The sequence below is a fragment of the Symphalangus syndactylus genome, chromosome 22 (assembly GCF_028878055.3).
Source record: "Symphalangus syndactylus isolate Jambi chromosome 22, NHGRI_mSymSyn1-v2.1_pri, whole genome shotgun sequence".
Taxonomy (NCBI): Eukaryota; Metazoa; Chordata; class Mammalia; order Primates; family Hylobatidae; genus Symphalangus; species Symphalangus syndactylus.
Window position 1 is genome coordinate 74760322 of NC_072444.2, and position 19860 is coordinate 74780181.

General features: G+C 56.7%; 1 protein-coding gene across 11 annotated transcripts in view; it reads left to right on the plus strand.

Moving 5' to 3' along the window:
• Positions 1-19860, plus strand: part of MAD1L1 (mitotic arrest deficient 1 like 1) — a 408622-nt gene that overhangs the window by 153799 nt on the left and 234963 nt on the right. For 9 of the 11 annotated variants that reach the window (XM_063631057.1, XM_055262343.2, XM_063631054.1 and 6 more), the window contains exon 12: positions 8336-8480. In XM_063631057.1, the coding sequence (XP_063487127.1) occupies positions 8336-8480 (145 nt within the window). Of the gene's footprint in view, positions 1-8335; positions 8481-9067; positions 11113-13932; positions 14258-19860 lie in introns of those variants that run through there. The other 2 variants (XM_055262345.2, XM_055262347.2) reach the window with 2 other exon arrangements.

Consider the following 19860-nt stretch of genomic DNA (forward strand, 5'->3'; position numbering starts at 1 on the left):
AATCGTGTCTCTGGATCCGGGCTGCTGCGAGGCTCCCTGACGGGCGCCTGTGAACACAGCTGTGTGTACAGTTCTTGTGACCGGACGATGAGCACATGTGGTTTGGGAGATTGTTCTGTCCAGCGATATCCTCTTTCAGAACCCGTGGGTGCTTCAGAGCAGAGCAGAGCAGGCTGTCCACTGGGGCTGGAGCCCGTCCTCTGCTCCCTGCCAGCCTCCTGGATCCCCGTCTCCTGCTGCCAAGCGCCTCCTGCAGAACGGCACTGCTTTTTGCCTCATGTACCTGCTCCAGGCCACCAGCTAGAGTTCGTTGCTCCCCGCTGGGTCACAGCCCTCCCAACCGCTGGCTCGGCCAAGCCCCTGCACTTGCTCTCTTCCTGAGAGACACATGGAATGTGTCACCTGTATGGCAGTGCTGTTGCTTGGCCTGACTGGGGCATCTCCCCCCAGCCCCGTGGGGGTGCTCAAGGCACGGCCTTGGAGACCCTGGAGGTCAGTACAGTGGTGTCCTGGGGGACACGGTGGCTTCATGCTCATGATTCAGTTGCTCGAGGCTTGAATTTACTCATCTGTAAAATTGAGATGATTAAAAATACTTGTGGGTGGGTCTTGATCTATGTTCCTCAGATATCTAAGAATAAAGATGCTTTTAGAGATTTTGCCAAGGTTCAAATACAATTTTATTAATATTTTCCTAGTTTCATGCCAGACGTCATCACTGAAGATCACCCTGCATGCAGCTGTGTGTACATCTTAACCCTTGAGGCCACTGGCAGGCTCACGGTGCTGCGAGCTCACCATGTCGTAACCGTCTCGGGCTCACCATGCCACAGGCTCACCATGCTGTGAGCTCACCGTGTCATAACCGTCTCGGGCTCACCATGCTGCAGGCTCACCGAGTCGTAACCCTGTCTCGGGCTCACTGTGCCACGGGCTCACCGTGTTGTAACTGTCTCGGGCTGACCGTGCTGTGGGCTCACCATGTCGTAACCATCTCGGGCTCACCATGTTGCGTGCTCACCGAGTCATAACCCTGTCTTAGGGTCACCATGCCATGGGCTCGCTGTGTCATACCTGTGTTTCAGGCTCACTGTGCTGCAGGCTGTGCTGTGGGCTCACTGTGTCATAACCGTGTTGGGGCAGTCATCAGCACGGAAGCCTCGGTGTGACCCCATGCCTATGTGTGAACAGTGTGTCTGGGCGTTATGAGTTAGGAGGCCGTCTCTGTTTGGGCTCACATAACAAAGTACCATAGTTGGGGATCTGAACAGATGTCCGTTTCTCACGGCTGTGGAGCTGAGGAGTGCAGGATGGCAGTGCCGGGTCTGAGGAGGGCTCTCTTCTTGGTTTGCAGATGACCACACAGGGCAGAGGGAGAGGACTCAAGCTTTGTGCTGCTTGCAAGATGCGCATCCCGTTGGGAGCACTCCGCCCTCAGGACTGAATCCCCTCTCAGGGGCCCCCCTCTGGTCACCATCACATTGGGGATCTGGGTCTTCACAGGTGAACTTGGGACGACACAGGCATTCTGTGCACTGCCCAAAACATGCTGGTTTTGCCCTGGGCCCGGGCGTGGCTGTGGAGGCATCTTCATACCCTGTGGATCCACACGCCAGGCACCACTCAGACTTGTGACTGGGGCGGGAACGGCCGCCTCGTACCATCCCAAGGGTCGGATCAGGTCCTTGGAGCGCACGACTGCTTTGCCTTGGACCCCAGCACCACCTGTCCTGGCCTCTCTCAGAGCCCATCTCCCACAGTGGCCATGCCGTGGGCTTCTGTGCTCCAGGGCCCCATGGTTTCTGAGGAGAGTCCAGTGATGCCTGTTTGTGCGATGCCTGCCTTTGCCTTGGCGGGTGCTCAGAGTGGGCTGGGACTTGGGAGAAGGAAAGAGTGTGTGGGAGGAATGGGTCGTGCGTGGAAGAGCCGGCTCAGCAGTGTCTTGAGGAAGGTCGTTAAAATGTGTCCCGCCGCTTTGGGATGCGTTGTGTCCTTTCGTTGTTCCTTGAAAGTCGGTATTCTCAGGCCGGGAGTTTCTGATGAAGATCACATTAAAGTGGCCGGCAGTGGCTGGTCACAGCGCAGATGGATGCTCAAAAGCTCAGAGCTTGTTCTTTGAGTAGAGGCTGGCTCAGAGAGGCATTGATTGATAAAGATGCCTGGCTTCTCCTTGAGGAACTAAGAACTTCATTCTGAACTCCCAGAGGCTCACGGAAATGCCAGTGACCTCAGAGTTCAGCCCAAGCATGGAACTAGAGGCTTAATTTTTTATGAGTTTTCTCTTCTGTACCTCAGAAGAAGGGCCGGGATTGAACAGAGAGAACATCCCCAACAGGGGAGAGCCCGCCGCCGCTGGTGCCGCTGTGGGTCCCGGTGCCCTGCAGGGCCTGAGGGGTGGGAGGCAGAGGCCATCTTGCCGGAGCGCCTCTACCTGCAGGCTGGGGTGGGCAGCACCACTTGTTGGCAGTGTCTGAAGCACTAGATGGGGGCCTTTAGGCTGCACTTTGGGGCCGTCCACTTTGTGCCGGCCCTTCCTGCACCTCCAGGGCTTGGCTCCTAATCGCCACTTCCTCGGGTCCTCGGGACAGGGCCGCCTCTGCTGGACCTTCCCCTCCCCTCGAGACGCCGGCACCTCATGGACACATGCCAGCCCGCTCCTTGCCCTCCTGCCCCGCTCTTCACGCCCCGTGCAGAGGCCCTTCCTGGTTTGCTCGTCCTCTTCTGACCTCGCCCATTGCCCCCGGTTGGCCCAACCTCAGGCCCACTGGGCTGACTACGAATGAGCACACCAGCTGCCTGTCGGAAGCGTCCCCGGCTCTGACACCGCAGGCTGTCCCGCCACCCCTTCCTGAGGGCCCTCCCAGCCTCCTGTTTCCCCGCCAGTGTCAGGAGGCACCTGCTTGCTGGTTTGCTGATGGCCTGTCTTCTGCCCGCCATGGTTACTGAGTTTTTGCCTCGCAGCTTCACACTCCCTTATCTGAGCCCTACTTTGTGGTGCCAGGGATTGCAGCCCACACCTGCCCTTCGCCAGGGAGCCCCTGCCCTGGGGGCGCTGGAGAGGGCCCAGGGCCAGCCTGCAGGCAAGTGGGGTGGCTCTTTAGCCGCTGGCCTTGCCCCCTCCCAGCAGCCTGCCAGCCTGCAGATTCTGTAGCACCTAGAGGTGCCAGCTCCATGGGCTGCTGCCCTGTTCTCAGAGGCCTGGGTCCAGGCCCTCCAAGGTCCCCATGCAGACACCAGCACGGCCTCCCTCAGCAGCCTCAGTTCCTGTTCCATGGGGCCCATCTCTGAGTGTCTACATTTTAATGATGTCAGCCTCTGCCCCGTGTTCCCACAGCCCAAGGGATGGGAGCTGTTTCCTGAAGTCACTGCGTCCTTGGCGCCTGAGGGTCTTCCTCCTGCTCTCAGTGACCTCGGTACCTGCACCCACCATGAGATTCTCTGCTCATACCACACGCGTGGCTTCTTTGCCTGAGATTCCCACCCCAGTAGAATGGAGGCCCAGCGAGCCCAGGCTGGCTGTGGGGTTCTATGCTGCCGTCTCTGCTGGCTGGAACGGCATGTGGCTGCCCTCTCCCACATCCCGTGTGCTGAACAGACTGGGTACACTCGCCTGCCAGTCAGGTGTGAGTGGCGAACGTCCCGGACATGGCTCTTGGCAAGCATTCCACAGTGTCATCTCTCCTTGTCACGTCTTGGTGTTGGATTTTTACAGTCTAGTTCTGTTGTTCAGAAGACTTCAGTGTCAGCCATCAGGCCTTGGGGATGTGGCCCCAATGATGCGGGCCTGAGTGCCTGCACCTGGACGGTCTTGGAGTGGGTGTGTCTCTGCTGCCCATGCCGTCCCTCAGCCAGGAGCATGTGTTGCTCTGGTTCATTTCTCCCATCTCCGTTCGTGATGTGGATTTCACTGCCAGGAAGGAGAGGTTTGCTTCACAACCTGGCGGATGAGCTTTTCCAGCCTGGGCTCAGCCTCACGCCCCTATGGCTCTGTCTTCCCTCTGGGGTGCTGCAGAACACACGCTTCACACTACATCCTGCAGCCACTGCATTTCCTCAGACCGGGTCTGTAAGGAAGCCCAGGTCCAGCTGCTCGATGCTTGACAGCCAGACACGAGAGGCGAGAGTGGCGGAGGAAGAGCAGGCGTATTCGGAGAGCCAGCAGATCAGGGAGATGGTGACCTACAGTCACAAAGACCATCTAAAGTCAGTACAGATCCCAGGCTCTTCTTATGCTAAGGGTAGGGGCAAGAGGAGGGGGTTGGGACCAAGAGGTGACTGACGACCTTAGAGATCTGGGTGCCAGCAAGGGTCCAAGGGGTCGGGAACTTCTCTGTCCTTGGCCAGGCCACAGCGCTCCTGCAGGTCTTTAACAAAGCCTGGTTAGCTGTTTCCACACTTCCCCTTTGATCCCAGAGTGAGTTTTTGCATTATTACTCTTTGCTATTTTTGCATTATTACCTCAGTACTCTAAAAGCTAGGAGTAGGTAAAGACCCTTTAAGCAGTGGCGGAGGGATGTGCTAGTTGTGCTGAGCTGCCGTTACAGGCTGAGGGCCGGGCTTGGGGCGCCTCGGTGCCTGCCGTCCTGCCTCACGGAGGCGGCCTAGGCTGCAGAGAGTGGGATGTGGGCCTGAAGGAAGCAGCTCAGGCCACATCCGGTTCCTGGGACCCAGTCTTGGCCCCGGCTCTGTTGCACTGAGCCCTGGTCCTCAAGTGCCGGGAGCCTGGGCTCTGAAGCAGGACAGCCACTGTCCTGTGGGTGTGCGTTACTCACATCTGCTCTCCGTGGCGGGGGCGACTCCAGCCCCACATGTGCCCCACACAGATGTGAGCGCACCCTCACTCAGGATGCAGGGTGCGGGTTTGCTGGGCCCCCTTCAAGGCTGCCCAGCCATCCTGTGCTGAGCTGAGGGTGCTTCCCAGCACAGCTCCTCACCCTTCTCTCTGGCCAGATGCCTGTGCTGTGCCTGTCACCTGAAAGACAGCACCTGTCACATTCTTGCCTTTGCACACTTTGGCTTTGAAGCAGAGTACAGGGAATGGTGGCGTTCTTCTAGTTAAATGACCACACGGAGCCGTGATTTAAAGCACTTGTGAACTTTTCCACCTGAATTCAGTGATTCAAGAGTAGATTTTGTAGCCCTTGACTATTAAATTGGCCCATGAATAGTTTAAAATTGAACTGGAGCCCAAAGTAGCCTCATAATATGTGTTTCCCGTGAGCTTTGTGCCTGCTTTTTATTTTGTCTTGCGTTTTTGGTTATGGAGCGTCTGGAGGGGGCAGGGGGGCCGCTGGCCAGTGCTGCACCTGGGGCCAGTGTCAGCGTAGGGCTTTCCGAGGCAGCTGATGGGATAGGAAAGACTCAGAACGGTTTCCTCTGCTCTCGCATCGCAGCAGTCAGCACAGAAGACTCTGCCCAGATGTGGGTGTTCCCCACCCACCAAGCAAGCAGTTGGTTCTGCCTGGGACACCAGCCGTTCCGTTCTGTCTCACTCAGTTGTTCTGACACTGTCTACCTGGAGGTGCTGTCAGACCTTGGGGTGAGGGCCCAGTCCCCACCTTCTGGTGCTGGTCTCAAGCCACAGGTGTGCTTCTGACAGGCCAGCTGTAAATTGGGGTTCCTGCCACCCAGCTGGGATTCCCGTTGGGTTTGATTAATTTGCTGGAGTGTCTCGCAGAACTCAAGGAAACGTATGTTTACCAGTTTATTATAAAGGTGACTGCGAAGGACGCAGATGAATGGATGCACAGGGCGAGGTGTGGGGGAGGGGTGTGGAGCTTCCATGCCCTCCCCACCCTCCGGGAACAATGGAAGCTCTCCCCGCTCCGGTGAGAAGCCTTTGGATTTTGATGGAGGCCACCACCCTCCAGGAACAGTGGAAGCTCTCCCCGCTCCGGTGAGAAACCTTTGGGTTTTGATGGAGGCCTTGTCAGGGGGACATCATTGACTCCGCCCCTGCTCATTGGTGAACGACTCAGCCTTCAGCCCCTCTCCTTGCCCAGCTTAGGGGTGGGGCTGAAGTCCCGAGCCTCTAGTCCGGCCTCAATCTTCCTGGTGTCCTGCCCTGTCCTGCAGCTGCCCAGGGGCTGCAGCCACCGTCAGTCGTTGGCACATGGAAGGCCTCACTCAGGAGAGCCCAAGGGTTTTAGGAGCTGTGTTCTGGGCGATGGGTTGACGATCAGATACATATTTCACAAGATCACACGAGGCTGAAATGAGATGCCCGCGTCCTGGACGCCAGTGCATTGGCCCCAGTCTGTGGGCTTGTGTGGCTTCTGCTGGGGCCGGCTGAGGGTGGCCAGGTTGGGGTTCCCGCCATGCTTGGCTGGGTCAGGACCACCACTAAGTCCCTTCTGACGTTCTGTGAGTGTTGGATTCACATTCACTTTCAACTTATCCTTTATTTCAAGACTTCTACCAAGTTACAGTTAAAAACCCCGTATTCACTTCACTCAAACATGAGTCCATTGGAGTCCACCGCCCGAGATAGCGCCATCCACCAGCCCCGGGTTGAAGCTTTCCCTTCCCCAAACCACCGCCCGAGATAGCGCCATCCACCAGCCCCGGGTTGAAGCTTTCCCTTCCCCAAACCACCGCCCGAGATAGCGCCATCCACCAGCCCCGGGTTGAAGCTTTCCCTTCCCCAAACCACCACCCGAGATAGCGCCATCCACCAGCCCCGGGATGAAGCTTTTCCCCAAACCACCGCCCAAGAAAGTGCCATCCACCAGCCCCAGGATGAAGCTTTCCCTTCCCCAAACCACTGCCCAAGAAAGCGCCATCTGCCAGTCCAGGGATGAAGCTTTTCCTCAAGTCATGCAACTAAGGCCAAGCAGAAGCAATCAATGGCCGGGAAGGTGTGAACGTGAGGGTGGTGGTCATGGCCCCATCCCACATTGCTGTTTCCAAACAGCCTCCTGGCTCTCCCTGACGGTCCCCTCACAGGACTGTGGTCCCTGTTAGCTTTTCTCTATCCCAGTGCTGTGTTTTATTTCCTTGAGATTTAGTTAAGATTTCCTTTGGAAAGAAGTTTGTGGTACTCAATACAGTCGTGTGTGTGCAGCTCCTGTGTTCCAGCGCTATTCCACTCTGCGCCTGCCCTGGGCTGACTGAGTGGGGATGGGCCCTCCCTCTGCTGACTGGCACCCTCCCCGGGGTGGCCTCTCTTCTTTCCTGGCCGTGTCCCTTCCTGGGAGTGCCCTCATACCTCGCTGTGGAGTCCTGACTCCCCTCCTCTCGGGCGGCCTCTCATCTCTCTTGGCTGTGTCCCTTCCTGGGAGCACCCGTGTGCCCGGCTGTCCCATGTGGGAGGTGGAGTCCTGACTCACCCTGTCTCTGGGACAGCCTCTCCTCTCTGCGCCTCACTGTGCCCTTCCTGGGAGCCCCTCCCATGAGGAGGTGGAGTGCTGAGGCTCCCGGAATCGCAGAAAGCCGTTGCAGTCAGGGTCAGTGGATGCTGTCATTCGTCCGGCTTCCAAGTCAGCTCCTGAAGGACAGAGAGAGAGGGGCAAGATCCAAACCCCTGAGGCCTGTTACTGCCAGGCCACGAACTCGGAGGCTCACCAAGAGTGGTTGGGAGCCACCAAAGGCTTAAAAGTCGCATGACCCAGCCCCTCTCTGCTGTCTGAGGAGACAACTTGGTGCCCAGTGGCAGAGGGGCCTAGTGAGAGCCGTTGGGAGGCTATTGTGGTAACGTAGGTGACAGGCAACGAGCACAGGGACTGAGGCAGTGGCTGTGGGGACTGTGCAGGGAAAAGGGAGATTTCAAAAGCAGAATTGAAAGGAACCATCAGCCACCCGAAGGGGCAGACAGGGAGAGGCCTCTTGGGCAGCCTGGAGTTGGCCCTGCCCATGGTGTCGGCCCGCAGGAGGCCTCTCGGGTTCCCAGTGCTTAGCGCCAGGCTGGGCTTTCAACCTCGCAGAATGTTTTTAGAACAGGCCCCCCCCACCAGGCGCCCAGCGCTTGCTTCCCCGCACCACGCTGCACATCTGCGGTGATTCAGAGGGGAAGCGCTGGCTCTGCAATCTCGCTCATTCAGAAGTCCCGTCTCCTGAAGGGCTGCGTCGCCAACAATTTTTCCCATTGTGTGTGGAGTTGAGCTCCCTTCCCCCTCCCTGCCGTGTTCTGGGATCACCCTGGGAGTCTATTTGAAATGCAGAAACTCCTGAAAGGCCTTAAGTAGCTATTCAGCAGTGCGGAAATGGCAGTGAGGGGGTTGCACGTGCAGCTCTATTTTAGGGTGTCCTGGTGGGGCTCATTCCTGGGGTGGGGCGGGGCGTGGTGGGGTGGTCACCCCAGGTTTCATTGCTTTGCCCTCTTGTCTCTCCCGTGCAGCGCCCGGGGGCTGGAGAAGGCCAGGCAGCAGCTGCAGGAGGAGCTCCGGCAGGTCAGTGGCCAGCTGTTGGAGGAGAGGAAGAAGCGCGAGACCCACGAGGCGCTGGCCCGGAGGCTCCAGAAACGGGTCCTGCTGCTCACCAAGGTGATGTATGCCCTCCCATGTTGCTTAGAGTCGCAGGGAGCTGCGGGGCAGCGCACACCTGGTCAGCCGGATCTCACCGCGGAGGCAGGAGTGCTGCAGCCGGGTCAGGGTTGGCACTTTGTCCCTGGGTTGCCAGGAGGGTTCTGGGAATGCCAGAGAGTGCTCAGCCCCGGTGCTCCCTGTAGGACTCTCTGGGCCTGCTGCGCGCCCCACCCTGTTCGGTTCCCCCAGCATCTCAGTGTCCACCCCTGGCCTGGTGCTGAGCTCTGGAGAGGGTTCCCTGTCACTGCGGACCCTCTGCAGGCTCCTGCGTCCCTTGCAGTCAGCATCCTCATGCTTTGCTGTCCAGTGATGCCATTTTCACTGTGTGGGTCTTGGCCTGGGCTTGGGATGAAGGCTGTTACCTGCTTCCAGGTGTGCCCCAGCCCCACCTGTGGGTGGCTCCATGGCCCGACTCTAAGCCTCAGGGCCTGCGGGGGTTCTGATGTCTGGCACCGTGAGCAGAGGTCGCTGGAGCGTGAAAGACGTTTTTTGTGAGTGCTGTTTAAAATGTTCCTTGGGCACTGAAATTTCAGAAGACAAGGCAGGAAAGAAGTCAGTCTGTCCCCAGATGCTCTCTGGGCCAGGGCGGGTGTCCAGCTTGCTGGGCGGAGACTCCCCTGCCTGCCTCCAACTAGTGCTGAGTGGGGGGAGGGCTGTGCCACCCTGGCCCGGGATGTGTGCTGCACCTGTCAAGTACTGGGAGTTGGGCCTCTTGAATGTTCACCTGTTCTTGATAGTTTTTGATGAAAACCAAGGCTCTTTACTGCTGGGACCTCTTGGTTGTGGAGCTTTTAGAAAATGAGTAACATTTCCACTCCAAAGATGCTGTTTTACAGCTTCTCCAGCTCGCTCCTGGGCGGCTCCATGCTGTCTCCTAAAGGAAAAGTTCACATGGGCCCAGATCCCTTGGGCACTGTGTGGGCTCCTGGAACACAGGCTAAGCTGGCCCCTGTGCACAGCTCAGATGCTGACCCCAAAGCCCTGGCTTTGCAGGTGCACCTCAGACAGGGGACACTCCAAAATGTTCTCACATGGCTTTTCAGCCAGAGCTGTCTGCTTCCTCTGGCAGAGGGGACATCTAGCCCTGCTGCATGGTCAGGCACAGTGTGTTTCTGTGGAGCAAGCTCTAGGACCTTCCTCCGTGTTCCCTTCTCTTCCAACACCGTGTCTGCTAGTGTGTGAGCTTCTAGGCAAGATGCGTGAGGTGCACGTGGCACAGATGTGTGGGTACAACCCTTGGAGGATTCACTCTCTAGTGGGGCCGGGCAGTAGCACCAAACCAGCACCTGCCACCCACCTCAACAGAGGTGGACGCCGTGGTGATGCTGCAGAAGGGCTTTTCTCAGGAGGTGGCATTCATGTGGGGACCCAAGGATTTCCCCTTTGTGAAAGCGTGTGTGGAAAACCACGGCGGAGGGAGAGAAGGCAGCTCGTCACAAAACGCTGCTGCAGTCACCCTTGCGGCCTGGAGCAGGAGGAGATAGCGGCTTGGGCCCACAGGCCACAGCACATGGGCTGACCACTGCGGGGGTTCAGGCAAGTGCAGCCTGACCCTGCCGCTGAGGAGAGGCCCTGGGAAGCAGAGGGGGTGAGGCTGTGTTCTTTCAGGGTGGCGGGACACCTTGGCTCCGTGATCTTTGGGTGCGCGATGACGTGCTGTGGTCCTGTGATGCTGGAAGCTCAGAGCTTTCTGGAGGAGGAAGAGTGGGAGGGCTGGTCTGGGAGCTGGGCCTTTCTCTGGGATCTCAGATGTCCCTCATTCTCTCTGGGTCTCAGTTCTCCTTTCTGCTAAGCTTTGGGCTCAGGCCTGATGACCCTGAGTGCCTGCGAACGTGGCCTGATGACCCCAGGTGCCTGTGAATGTGCTGTGTTTGGGTGGCGCCCCATTCAGGCCTGATGACCCCGGGTGCCTGCGAACGTGCTGTGTTCGGGTGGCGCCCCCTTGAGTGCACCTTTTTGTTGGGCCCACTCCCCAGTTCTGGGTCGGGGCTGGGGAGTGACATCAGCTCACACCGGCTAGGCGGGCAGCACTTTGGGTTGGTCCTGCGTGCGTGGCCTGGGTGGGTTACAAGTGTGGCCCCCACAGAGGGCAGCCCCGCCCGGCCTTGTCTGAAGCTCATCCAGTGGGAACCTCCTGGTTTCTTAAGTGAAGCCAGCAGTTGGAAGCTGATGGAAGAGTTCCCTTTACAGGTCACATGTGTGCCTGAGTGTTTTTGTGTGCTGGGTCTGGCCTGCAGCCTGATGTTCTGTGACCCACGCGACACTGGTGCTGCTGCCCACCATCCCCTCTTAGTGCCAGGGCTCCCAGCCGTGATGAGGAGTTACATGCAGTCACTGGATGTCTGGTGTGGTTTTCGTCCCTGTGGGGCTCCCTCATGGTCTAGTGGAGCCCCGCAGCCTCCTGGGAAGTCTGTGCCCATCTTCCTTCCTGCCGTTCCTCTTTGATGGCCACCCCGGCCCGCCCAGGGCAGGAAGTTTCTGTTCTTCTCTGCTCTGCTTTGCAGGTGGAGAGCCTCTGGCACTTTCTGGCCTGCACCAGCCTCACCCCGACCCTGCTGTGCTCGTGGGCCTGCTCTGTGTTAGCAAGAAGGTGGGTATTGATCGCTGGGCACAGACTGGTTGTTTATCCTGACAAAGGATCGATCCCAGTCGCCCGTGTAGCCCCAGGCCAGGGATGCAGGATCTGTCCAGCCAGCCGTGATGAAGCTGTTCACTCAGCCATCTGGAGGGAGCAGTGTGCCTGCTGCTCTGGCTCTGTACGCGTTGGTGTCGGCCAGTGCCCACCTCAGCTCTGCATGGCAGCTCGCCCAGCTGGGGTCATCGAGGAGCGCCTTCTCTCAAGGTGCACCCACGGGGGCTGCGAGCCTCCGGCTGGTGGGGGCTCTCCTTGTGTGCTTGACATTTTAGTACACAGTGCTTGGAGTGTGCGGTTTTATTTCGAGACCTTTATTAAGCGGCTCTAGTCTAAGGATTTAATTGTTACTGATAGCTAAGAGTATAATTACCTTGGTAAAATATCATGACTATTTTAAGCAGTTGAAAATTGGCTTCTGGAACTGGGTGAACACAAACCATTTTCCTATTTGAAATGAGCTGTTTCTCCAGTGCCCCAAGCTTCCGCAATATGGCTGCAGAGTCTTGTTTATGGAATATCAGTGATACAAGCTAACTTTTAGCAAGAAACTTCTAAAATGACAGAAAAGCTTCCCCCTTCCCACCTCCTGTTTTCTGCATTCCACCCTCCCTCCCTGTTTCTGAGCAGACCATTTACTGGAGGCCACAGGCTGTGGGTGAGCAGTTGACACTGGGTGACCAGTGGTGTCTGACTCACGTCGTGGCTGCTGAGCACATACTGTGGTTGTCATGGTGACACCCTGCCCTGGGAACCCGCACATTGGGAAAGACAGATTTGTGTCTTCCGGAGTTGTTGAGGGTCTGAGTTTTGAGCTCTGGGCTGGGGTCTTGGGTCTGGGCTGGCTGAATGAGCACGTTCCTCGGCCACCTCCTCCGAAGCTGGGGTTGGTGACGACAGACATTCCCCTCTCCCACGTCCTTCTCGCTGCCTGGAGCATCAGATCTGTCCACTCCCATAAAGTTCCTTTAGTCAATCAAAAAACCCTCCACAAACATTCCTGATGATCCATGGTCTCAAAACCAACGTGGCTGGGCCTGCTGTGGGATTGGGAGCAGATGAGCTTTAACAAGAGGGCTGGGACCCTGGACACGGCTGCCACCCTCAGTGATGGGAGAGTGTGGAGAGCTGGTGTCTGTATTTGCTGGGTGCAGTTTAGGCCAGATCCATCCAGGAGACAGGTGAAGGCAGATGGAGACTGGGCCTAGGAGGGCAAGGGCTGCTGCTGTTTAAAAAACAGTCAAATAGGGGGCAGAAGGCAGGAAGTACAAGGGGGGGACCCCTCAGAAGAGTTCCATGTTCTTCCTGCCTCACATCCAGAAGAGAGTCTGGAAGAAGCCTCTGTCCTCCCTTGAGAACCTGCTGTCCTCCTGAAAGAAGCCTCTGCCCTCCCATGAGCAGCCACCGTCTTCCTGGAAGAAGCCACCATCCTCCCGGGAGAAGCCTCTGTCCTCCCTTGAGAACCTGCTGTCCTCCTGGAAGAAGCCTCTGTCCTCCCATGAGCAGCCACCGTCCTCCCTGGAGAAGCCACTGTCCTGGGAGAAGCCTCCATCCTGGGAGAAGCTGCCATCCTCATCCTCCCGGGAGAATCTGGCATTCTCTGGGAGAAGCCATTGTCCTTCTGGGAGAAGCTGCCATATTCCTGGGAGAAGCCGCCGTTCTCCCAGGAGAAGCCTCTGTCCTCCCAGGAGAAGCCTCTGTCCTCCCAGGAGAAGGCTCTGTCCTGGGAGAAGCTGCCATATTCCTGGGAGAAGCCACTGTCCTCCCAGGAGAATCCTCTGTCCTCCGGGGAGAAGCCTCTGTCCTCTTCGGAGAAGCTGCTCTCTTCCTGCTATGTTCCTGGCCCAGAGGCAGCTCTTGTGAGCCTGAGCCATCCCAGCCTCTTACAGGGGCCAGAGCCGCTTCCTGAGGCCCTCTCTCCATGCTATGGTGCCTTCCGAGGGAATCTGGGGCAGGGGAGCCAGGCTTAGCTCAGGGACCCCTGCGCATTCTCAGTCGACTCTGCCAGGGCCTCCTCTCTTCTTGGGGGTCATTTCTGTGCCCAGGATGCTGTGCTGGAGCCTCCCATGCCCTTTCTGGTGGAGGGCCCGCCTGGATCTTGGTGTTGATTGTTTTGAAGACACGTTGCTCTTCGTGTCCCGTGTATTCACTCGGCTGCCTGAGGCTGGGCTCCTGTGCGCTCCCTCGCCGGGGGGTTGCTGGGCTGCATCCCCAGTCTCCTTGGATTCAGCGTCTCGGCAGGGCCAGCCGCGAGGCCAGGCTCCCAGGCCCAGAACAGGACATGCATGTTCCTTGCTGAAGCTCAGTGTCCTCCATGAAGCCGGCCTGCTACAGGAGAGGCTCCAGGCCCCCTTCTGGTCCATCCGAGGAAGGCAGTGCAGTCCTCGCTGGGATTCTCCCAGGCCTGGGGTTTCAGGAGGCCCCTCCATTTCCTCCTGTGTCCCTTCTCCTCTGCAGGATTGTGTGTGCTGAGGGCAGAGCGAGGGAGGCTGGCTGCCCCGAGGGAGCTGAGGCCACAGGTGCTCAGGGTCAGAGTGGCCCCTGGGTCTTGAAGGAGTGTGTTCTGGTGGCCGTGCCCTGGCCACGGCAAAGGCAGGTGTGGTGCCCACGGGAAGAGGGCAGGGCCTCGCTGGCACCGTGCTCAGGCTGCACAGCGATTTAGAAATGGACCCACGTTGCTGGAGTGTTTTTATTTTTGAACAGGTTATTTTCATCTGTCCTGGAATAGCACGGTGGAGACACACCTGATGCGTGTTTTTGCTCCCGTAGGATGTGTGGGTAGAAGGGACATGGAGCAGAGGCAAGCGCTGTTATTTATTTTGTTTTTATACAGCTTGGGCAGCTTCCACTTTGGAGACCACCCCAACAACGTTAACATAGCTCATGCCTGTCCCAGCCGCAGACAAGGCCGCTGTTCCTCCAGCTGAGTGCCACTTCAAGTTGCTGGCTTGCTTTTATTTCAAAGTCCTGATCTCCCCTGATGGTGTCTGTTGAAGTCCTGGGATCTGGCACAGCCTGGAGCAAGGACGCGGAGCCAGGGACTCCCAGGGGCCCAGGACTCTGCTCCCTCTCGGTTCAGAGAGCAAGATTGTGGCGCAGCGAGGTACCGCCCACCCCACGTCCAGTCTTTCTTTTCACTGTTCTCGTGAAACACATTGCATGTGCAAAGATCATATAGAACATATACATACAGCTGGAAGAATACAGCAAGTTACCGTGTCTCAGTCCTGGCGTAAGAAACAGAACAGCCTCGGCTGTCAGACAGAGCCGCGCTCTAAACGTAGAGCAGTGCTTGCCTCATTTTTCTTTCTAGTTTAATTGTGTGTATATCTTTAAACATTGCTCCGCTTTTTCCATTTTTATATTTTCTATACATAGACCCATGCCTCTGTGGCTTCTCTTTGTTTTTATCTTAGCATCATCCTTTTGACCTTCGTCCCTGGGAATGCAGCGCACTCCTTTTCGCTGCTGTTGTGATGCGGTGCGCAGGGAGTGGGTCACGGTTTAGTTATTAGTTAATTGACGTGTGAGGTGTTCCGGTTTAGCCCTCAGGCGGTGGGTGCTGCAGAGTGGGTGTGGCTCAGCCCCACCTCGGGAGAGTTGTTCTCAGTAGTCTCCGTGTTGAAGTTCAGTGTGCACAAATGACAGACCCAGGACAGACGGAAGAGCAGGTTGTTAGCAACCCCAGCGAGACTTCCTGCCTGGTTCCAGCCGCTCCCTCAGCTCCAGGGCAAGCGCCTCCTGACTTCACTTCCCTATTGTTGTTGTTGTTGTTGTTTCAGACAGTCTCTCTTTGTCGCCCAGGCTGGAGTGCAGTGGCGCGATCTCAGCTCACTGCAGCCTCCGCCTCCCGGGTTCGAGCGATTCTTCTGCCTCAGCCTCCCGAGTAGCTGGGACTACAGGCACGTGCCACCACTCCTGGCTAATTTTTGTGTTTTTAGTAAAGGCGGGGTTTCACCATGTTGGCCAGGTTGGTCTCGAACTCCTGACCTCGTGATCCCCCCGCCTCGGCCTCCCAATCCCAAAGTGCTGGGATTACAGGCATGAGCCACTGTGTCCAGCCTTCAATTCCCTGTTTTTTTTTTTTGTTTGTTTGTTTGTTTTTTTGAAATGGAGTCTCGCTCTGTTACCCAGACTGGAGTGCAGTGGCACGATCTCAGCTCGCTGCAACCTCCACCTCCTGGGTTCAAGCCATTCTCTCGCCTCAGCCTCCTGAATAGCTGGGATTACAGGTGCCCGCCACTATGCCCAGCTAATTTTTTTGTATTTTTGTAGAGACAGGGTTTCACCATGTTGGCCAGGCTGGTCCTGAACTCCTGACCTCAGGTGATCCACCTGCCTTGGCCTCCCAAAGTGCTGGGATTACAGGCATGAGCCACTGCGCCTGGCCCACTTCCCTGTTTTTAAGTGTCAAGTAATGGAATCACATACCTGTACTCTTTAGTGCCTGGCTTCCCATTACATGTTATCTTTGTGAGAGTCATGTGTGTTGTGTATAGCTGGGATTTGTTGATTTTTCCTAATTACTCTGTTAAGTTTTCCATTGTATAAAAATACCACTTTTTAAAATACACTTGGCTGTACCTGACATCGGATGGTTTCCAGCATGGGAGTGTTGACTCTTGCTGACATGGACGTTTTTACACGTGCGTAATGTTTGGTGATCCCCTGGGTGCCCTTGCGCTGGGCATGCCCAGGTGTGGCATAGGGTCAGTTCCCGGGGCTGCCACCCCTGCCAGAGTTACTGTGCCAGGTGGCACTCCTGCTGGGGTGTGGACGGTGCTGGTCCCTCTGGGTCCTCACCTCTGGCCTTTGGTTTTCTCCCTGGTGGGGGCCCATACTCCAAAGCTGTTGTTCTGACTTCCCTGAGGCTTGGTGAAGCTGAGCCGCATTTTAAATACTCACTGGCCAGTTAGACACCGACTCCTGGGGGCACCTGGACAGGCTTTCTGTTCCTATTCCCTTTGGGCTTTTATTTTTATTTTATTATTTTTTTGAGACGGAGTCTCGCTCCATTGCCCAGGCTGGAGTGCAATGGCTCGATCTCGGCTCACTGCCACCTCTGCCTCCCGGGTTCAAGCAATTCTCCTGCCTCAGCCTCATGAGTAGCTGGGACTACAGGCATGTGCCAGCACCCCCAGCTAAGTTTTGTATTTTTAGTAGACGAGGTCTCTTCCCCACCAGCCCTGCGCCTCTCCTCTGGCCACGCTCCCTCTCCAGCCCTGCTTCTCTCCTCTGGCCACACTCCCTCTCCAGCCCTGCTTTTCTCCTCTGGCCATGCTCCCTCTCCAGCCCTGTGCCTCTCCATGCCTCTTTCCTCCAGGTGCAGTGTCATGGAGGAATGATGACAGTAGGCACCTCGTCTCCTTCAGGCTATGGCGGCCGCTCCAGTAATCCATCAGTAAGCGTGGTGTGTGCTAGATGTTCTGTGTGATACTCTTTACTGAATTAATGAAATCCTCTCCAACTTGCGGTTTTCTAAGAATCTTCGTCACGAAGGCCTACCCCATAAATTTTGATGTGGGTTGTTTTTGTTACTGTTCAGTTCAAAATATTTTCTGATATTCTCTCTGGATTTAGAAAGCCTGGTCTTCCAGCAGGATTTAATGCGTTGAAAGCATATAATACAGGTGGATTGGCAAGCTGAAAAGGGATTGAAAAGGAGAAACCCAGACTCAGTTCACTCACTTGATCATTAATTTTTCATTCCCCAACTTCTTTTTTTTGGGGGGCGGGGTGGGGGAATGGAGTCTTGCTCTGTTATCCAGGCTGGAGTGCAGTGGTGCAGTCTTGGCTCACTGCAACCTCTGCCTCCCGGATTCAAGCAATTCTCCCCTCAGCCTCTGAGTAGCTGGGACTATAGGTGTGCACCACCATGCCCAGTTAATTCTTTGTATTTTTAGTAGGGATGGGTTTTGCCATGTTGGCCAGGAACGTTCTCACGTCAAGTGATCTGCCCACCTTGGCTTCCTGACGTGCTGGGATTACAGGCATGAGGCACTGCGCCCGGTCATTCCCCAGATTCTTACTGTGCGTCTCCTGTGAGCCTGGCACATTTAGGTGCTGTGAAAAACAGCAGGGAGCTGCACAGCAGCCTCGGAGCTCAAGGGCCCCTCTCTAGGTGGGGCAGGTGGCAGTCGCGTTGGGGCGGTGATCGCTGCTGTGAAGAAAGTGAGGCGCTTTAGGGGTCCTGTGTCAGGGAAGGTGTGGGAAGCCTTTGAACAGGTGCCCTTGCTGAGCCCAGAAAGTCACTGCAGGGAGAGCCGTGTCCATCTGCCGTGCTAGACCATGGTGGGGTTTGGTTTGTTGTAATGACAGCTGCACAGGTAGTTGGGAAGTTCGTAGGGCGAACTTCAGCTCCCCAGCTTCCACGTGGCAGTTTCGTAGGTGGTTGTGGTGCAGGGGGAAGACCAGGGGCTTTGGCATTAGCATAGCCTGTGTTCCTCGCCGCGATCGGCCGCCTGTGTAGGTTTTTGTGGCCCCACAACGGTCCCCCTGGGCTGCCCCTTGGAGCCACACCAACTCCTTGTCCTGGTTCTAGTGTTGAGTAGGACTTGTCCTTCACCCCTCTGTGATAATGGGCGCTGGGTGGGAGCCCGTGGGAGCTCCATGGTGGGCCTTGGTTCGAGGTGAGCACTGCCCTCGCTCACATGGGTGTCTCCTGGGTCGCTTTGCAGATGGGTCATGGAGCCAGCCTTGTACTTCCTTCCACATCTTTCCTGGATAGCCGTTCTTTGATTTCTTCCTCTGCCCCAGTGGGAGCCTAAATCTGGCTGTGTGCTCCTCCCTCCCCTTCGAGTGTGAGATCTAGCCCTTTTCCCCTAGAGCAGAGCAGAGCAGAGGGTCTCCATCCCTCCCACAGAAGAGGCTGCGCGAGCCCCATGCTGCCTCTGATCGCCGTCTCCTCCGCTCCACACCCCTCTTTAGGTCTGAGGGGTCGTGATCGGCATGATTTCTCTTGCTCTTTCTTTTTTAATACTGAAAATGTTTGGTCTTAGGTAGCACTGAAGGGAGTATTTATAACACCCAATACCTGCTTTGTCATCTGGAAAGCATCATCCTCTGTGACCCTCCAGGGTTTTGTCTCAGACAGTCATGTTCCCTATGGCGCCTGCCGAGGCGTTGGGGGGTCAGCTCTGTGGCCCCGTGTTAGCCCAGTAAGTCGAGGCTTAAGAAGTGGCATAGAGACTGCCCAGGCCGTGCGGCCAGCCTTGATGCTAGATTTGTGGGTTTTTTTTTTTTTTTTTTGAGATGGAGTCTTGCCCTGTCACCCAGGCTGGAGTGCAGTGGCACGATCTCGGCTCACTGCAACCTCTGCCTCCTGGGTTCAAGCGATTCTCCTGCCTCAGCCTCCCGAGTAGCTGGGATTACAGGCGCCTGCCACCACGTCCAGCTAATTTTTGTATTTTTAGTAGAGACAGGGTTTTGCCATATTGGCCAGGCTGGTTTTGAACTCCTGACCTCAAGTGATCCGCCCACCTCAGCCTCCCAAAGTGCTGGGATTACAGCTGTGAGCCACTGTGCCTGGTCCTAGATTTTTTATTTTTGAGACAGGGTCTCTCTCTGTCACCCAGGCTGGAGTGCAGTAGTGTGGTCTCAGCTCACTGCAGCCTCGACATCGCAGGCTCCGGTGATTCTCCTGCCTCAGCCTCCCGAGTAGCTGGGACTTCAGGTGCCACCAGCATGCCCATCTAATTCTTTTGTGTTTTTGTAGAGACCATGGAAATCTGAGTGTGACTTGGTAGCTCTGGGGTGCAGCCTGCAGTCCCCCATGTCTCACCAGCTCCCTGGTGGTGTTCCTGTGCTGCTCTGGGCCAATTCTGTCAGGGGTGGCAGAGGCCTGGACCATGCCCTACGATGTGGGCCACAGGGGCCGGGTCACACAGCTGATGTGGATGCCGCTGACTGGCCCTAGGCCTGGCTCACCACCTCCCTCTGAAGACCACTGCCCACCTGCTGTCCTCGCTGTCTGCCCTCCAGAGGACATATGTCCTGGTGTGTGCTCATTCACTCCCTGCTTTCTGTAAGGGTTTGTGGTGTGCCTCTGCCTGGCGCTGTCGCAGCACACGCCGCCTTGCTGTGCTGCCTGCCTAGTGCCTGGAGGGAGGCTTGGCCCCGCTTCCTCTCTCTCTGCTGCCCCCGCCCTTTGTGACAAGCTTTGCACTGTGTACCTGAACACAGGACAGACGGAGTTTGGGCCCTGCCATCGTCCCTGGGTCCCGGCCCCACTGCTCTCCTCCTCCTGCTGTTGTGACCCATGCAGCCCGTCTTCTCTCCTGGGCTTTAGCCTCTGGGGATGTCCAAGGAGCAGCCCTGAGTACTGCATGTGCTCCCCGCTCTCCCATCACTGTGAGGGCACAGCCCAGCCGAGTGCAGCTCAAGTTCAGCTTCAGACCCTGGTTTGTTTTTACTTAAAGCACATCCCTCCACGTACACCTGGATAGGTGGGAAGCCTGCAGGAGGGGCCCTGAGACGCAGGCCAGCCCGGCTTCCTGGGTAGTGTTTGCTCTGCTCAGTGAGCTGGCCTCTTCCCTCCACAGATAAGCAGGGTTCCCTCAGCTTTGGAATGTAATTTCCAGGTGTTAATATATCGCCCTTTCACATTACCTTGCTAGACTGACATTTCTGTTATATCCGTTTAGGAAAGAACGTCTGCTTTGTTAGGGGACAATGCCATTTGCACAGTTATTAGAAAGCCAACCTTGT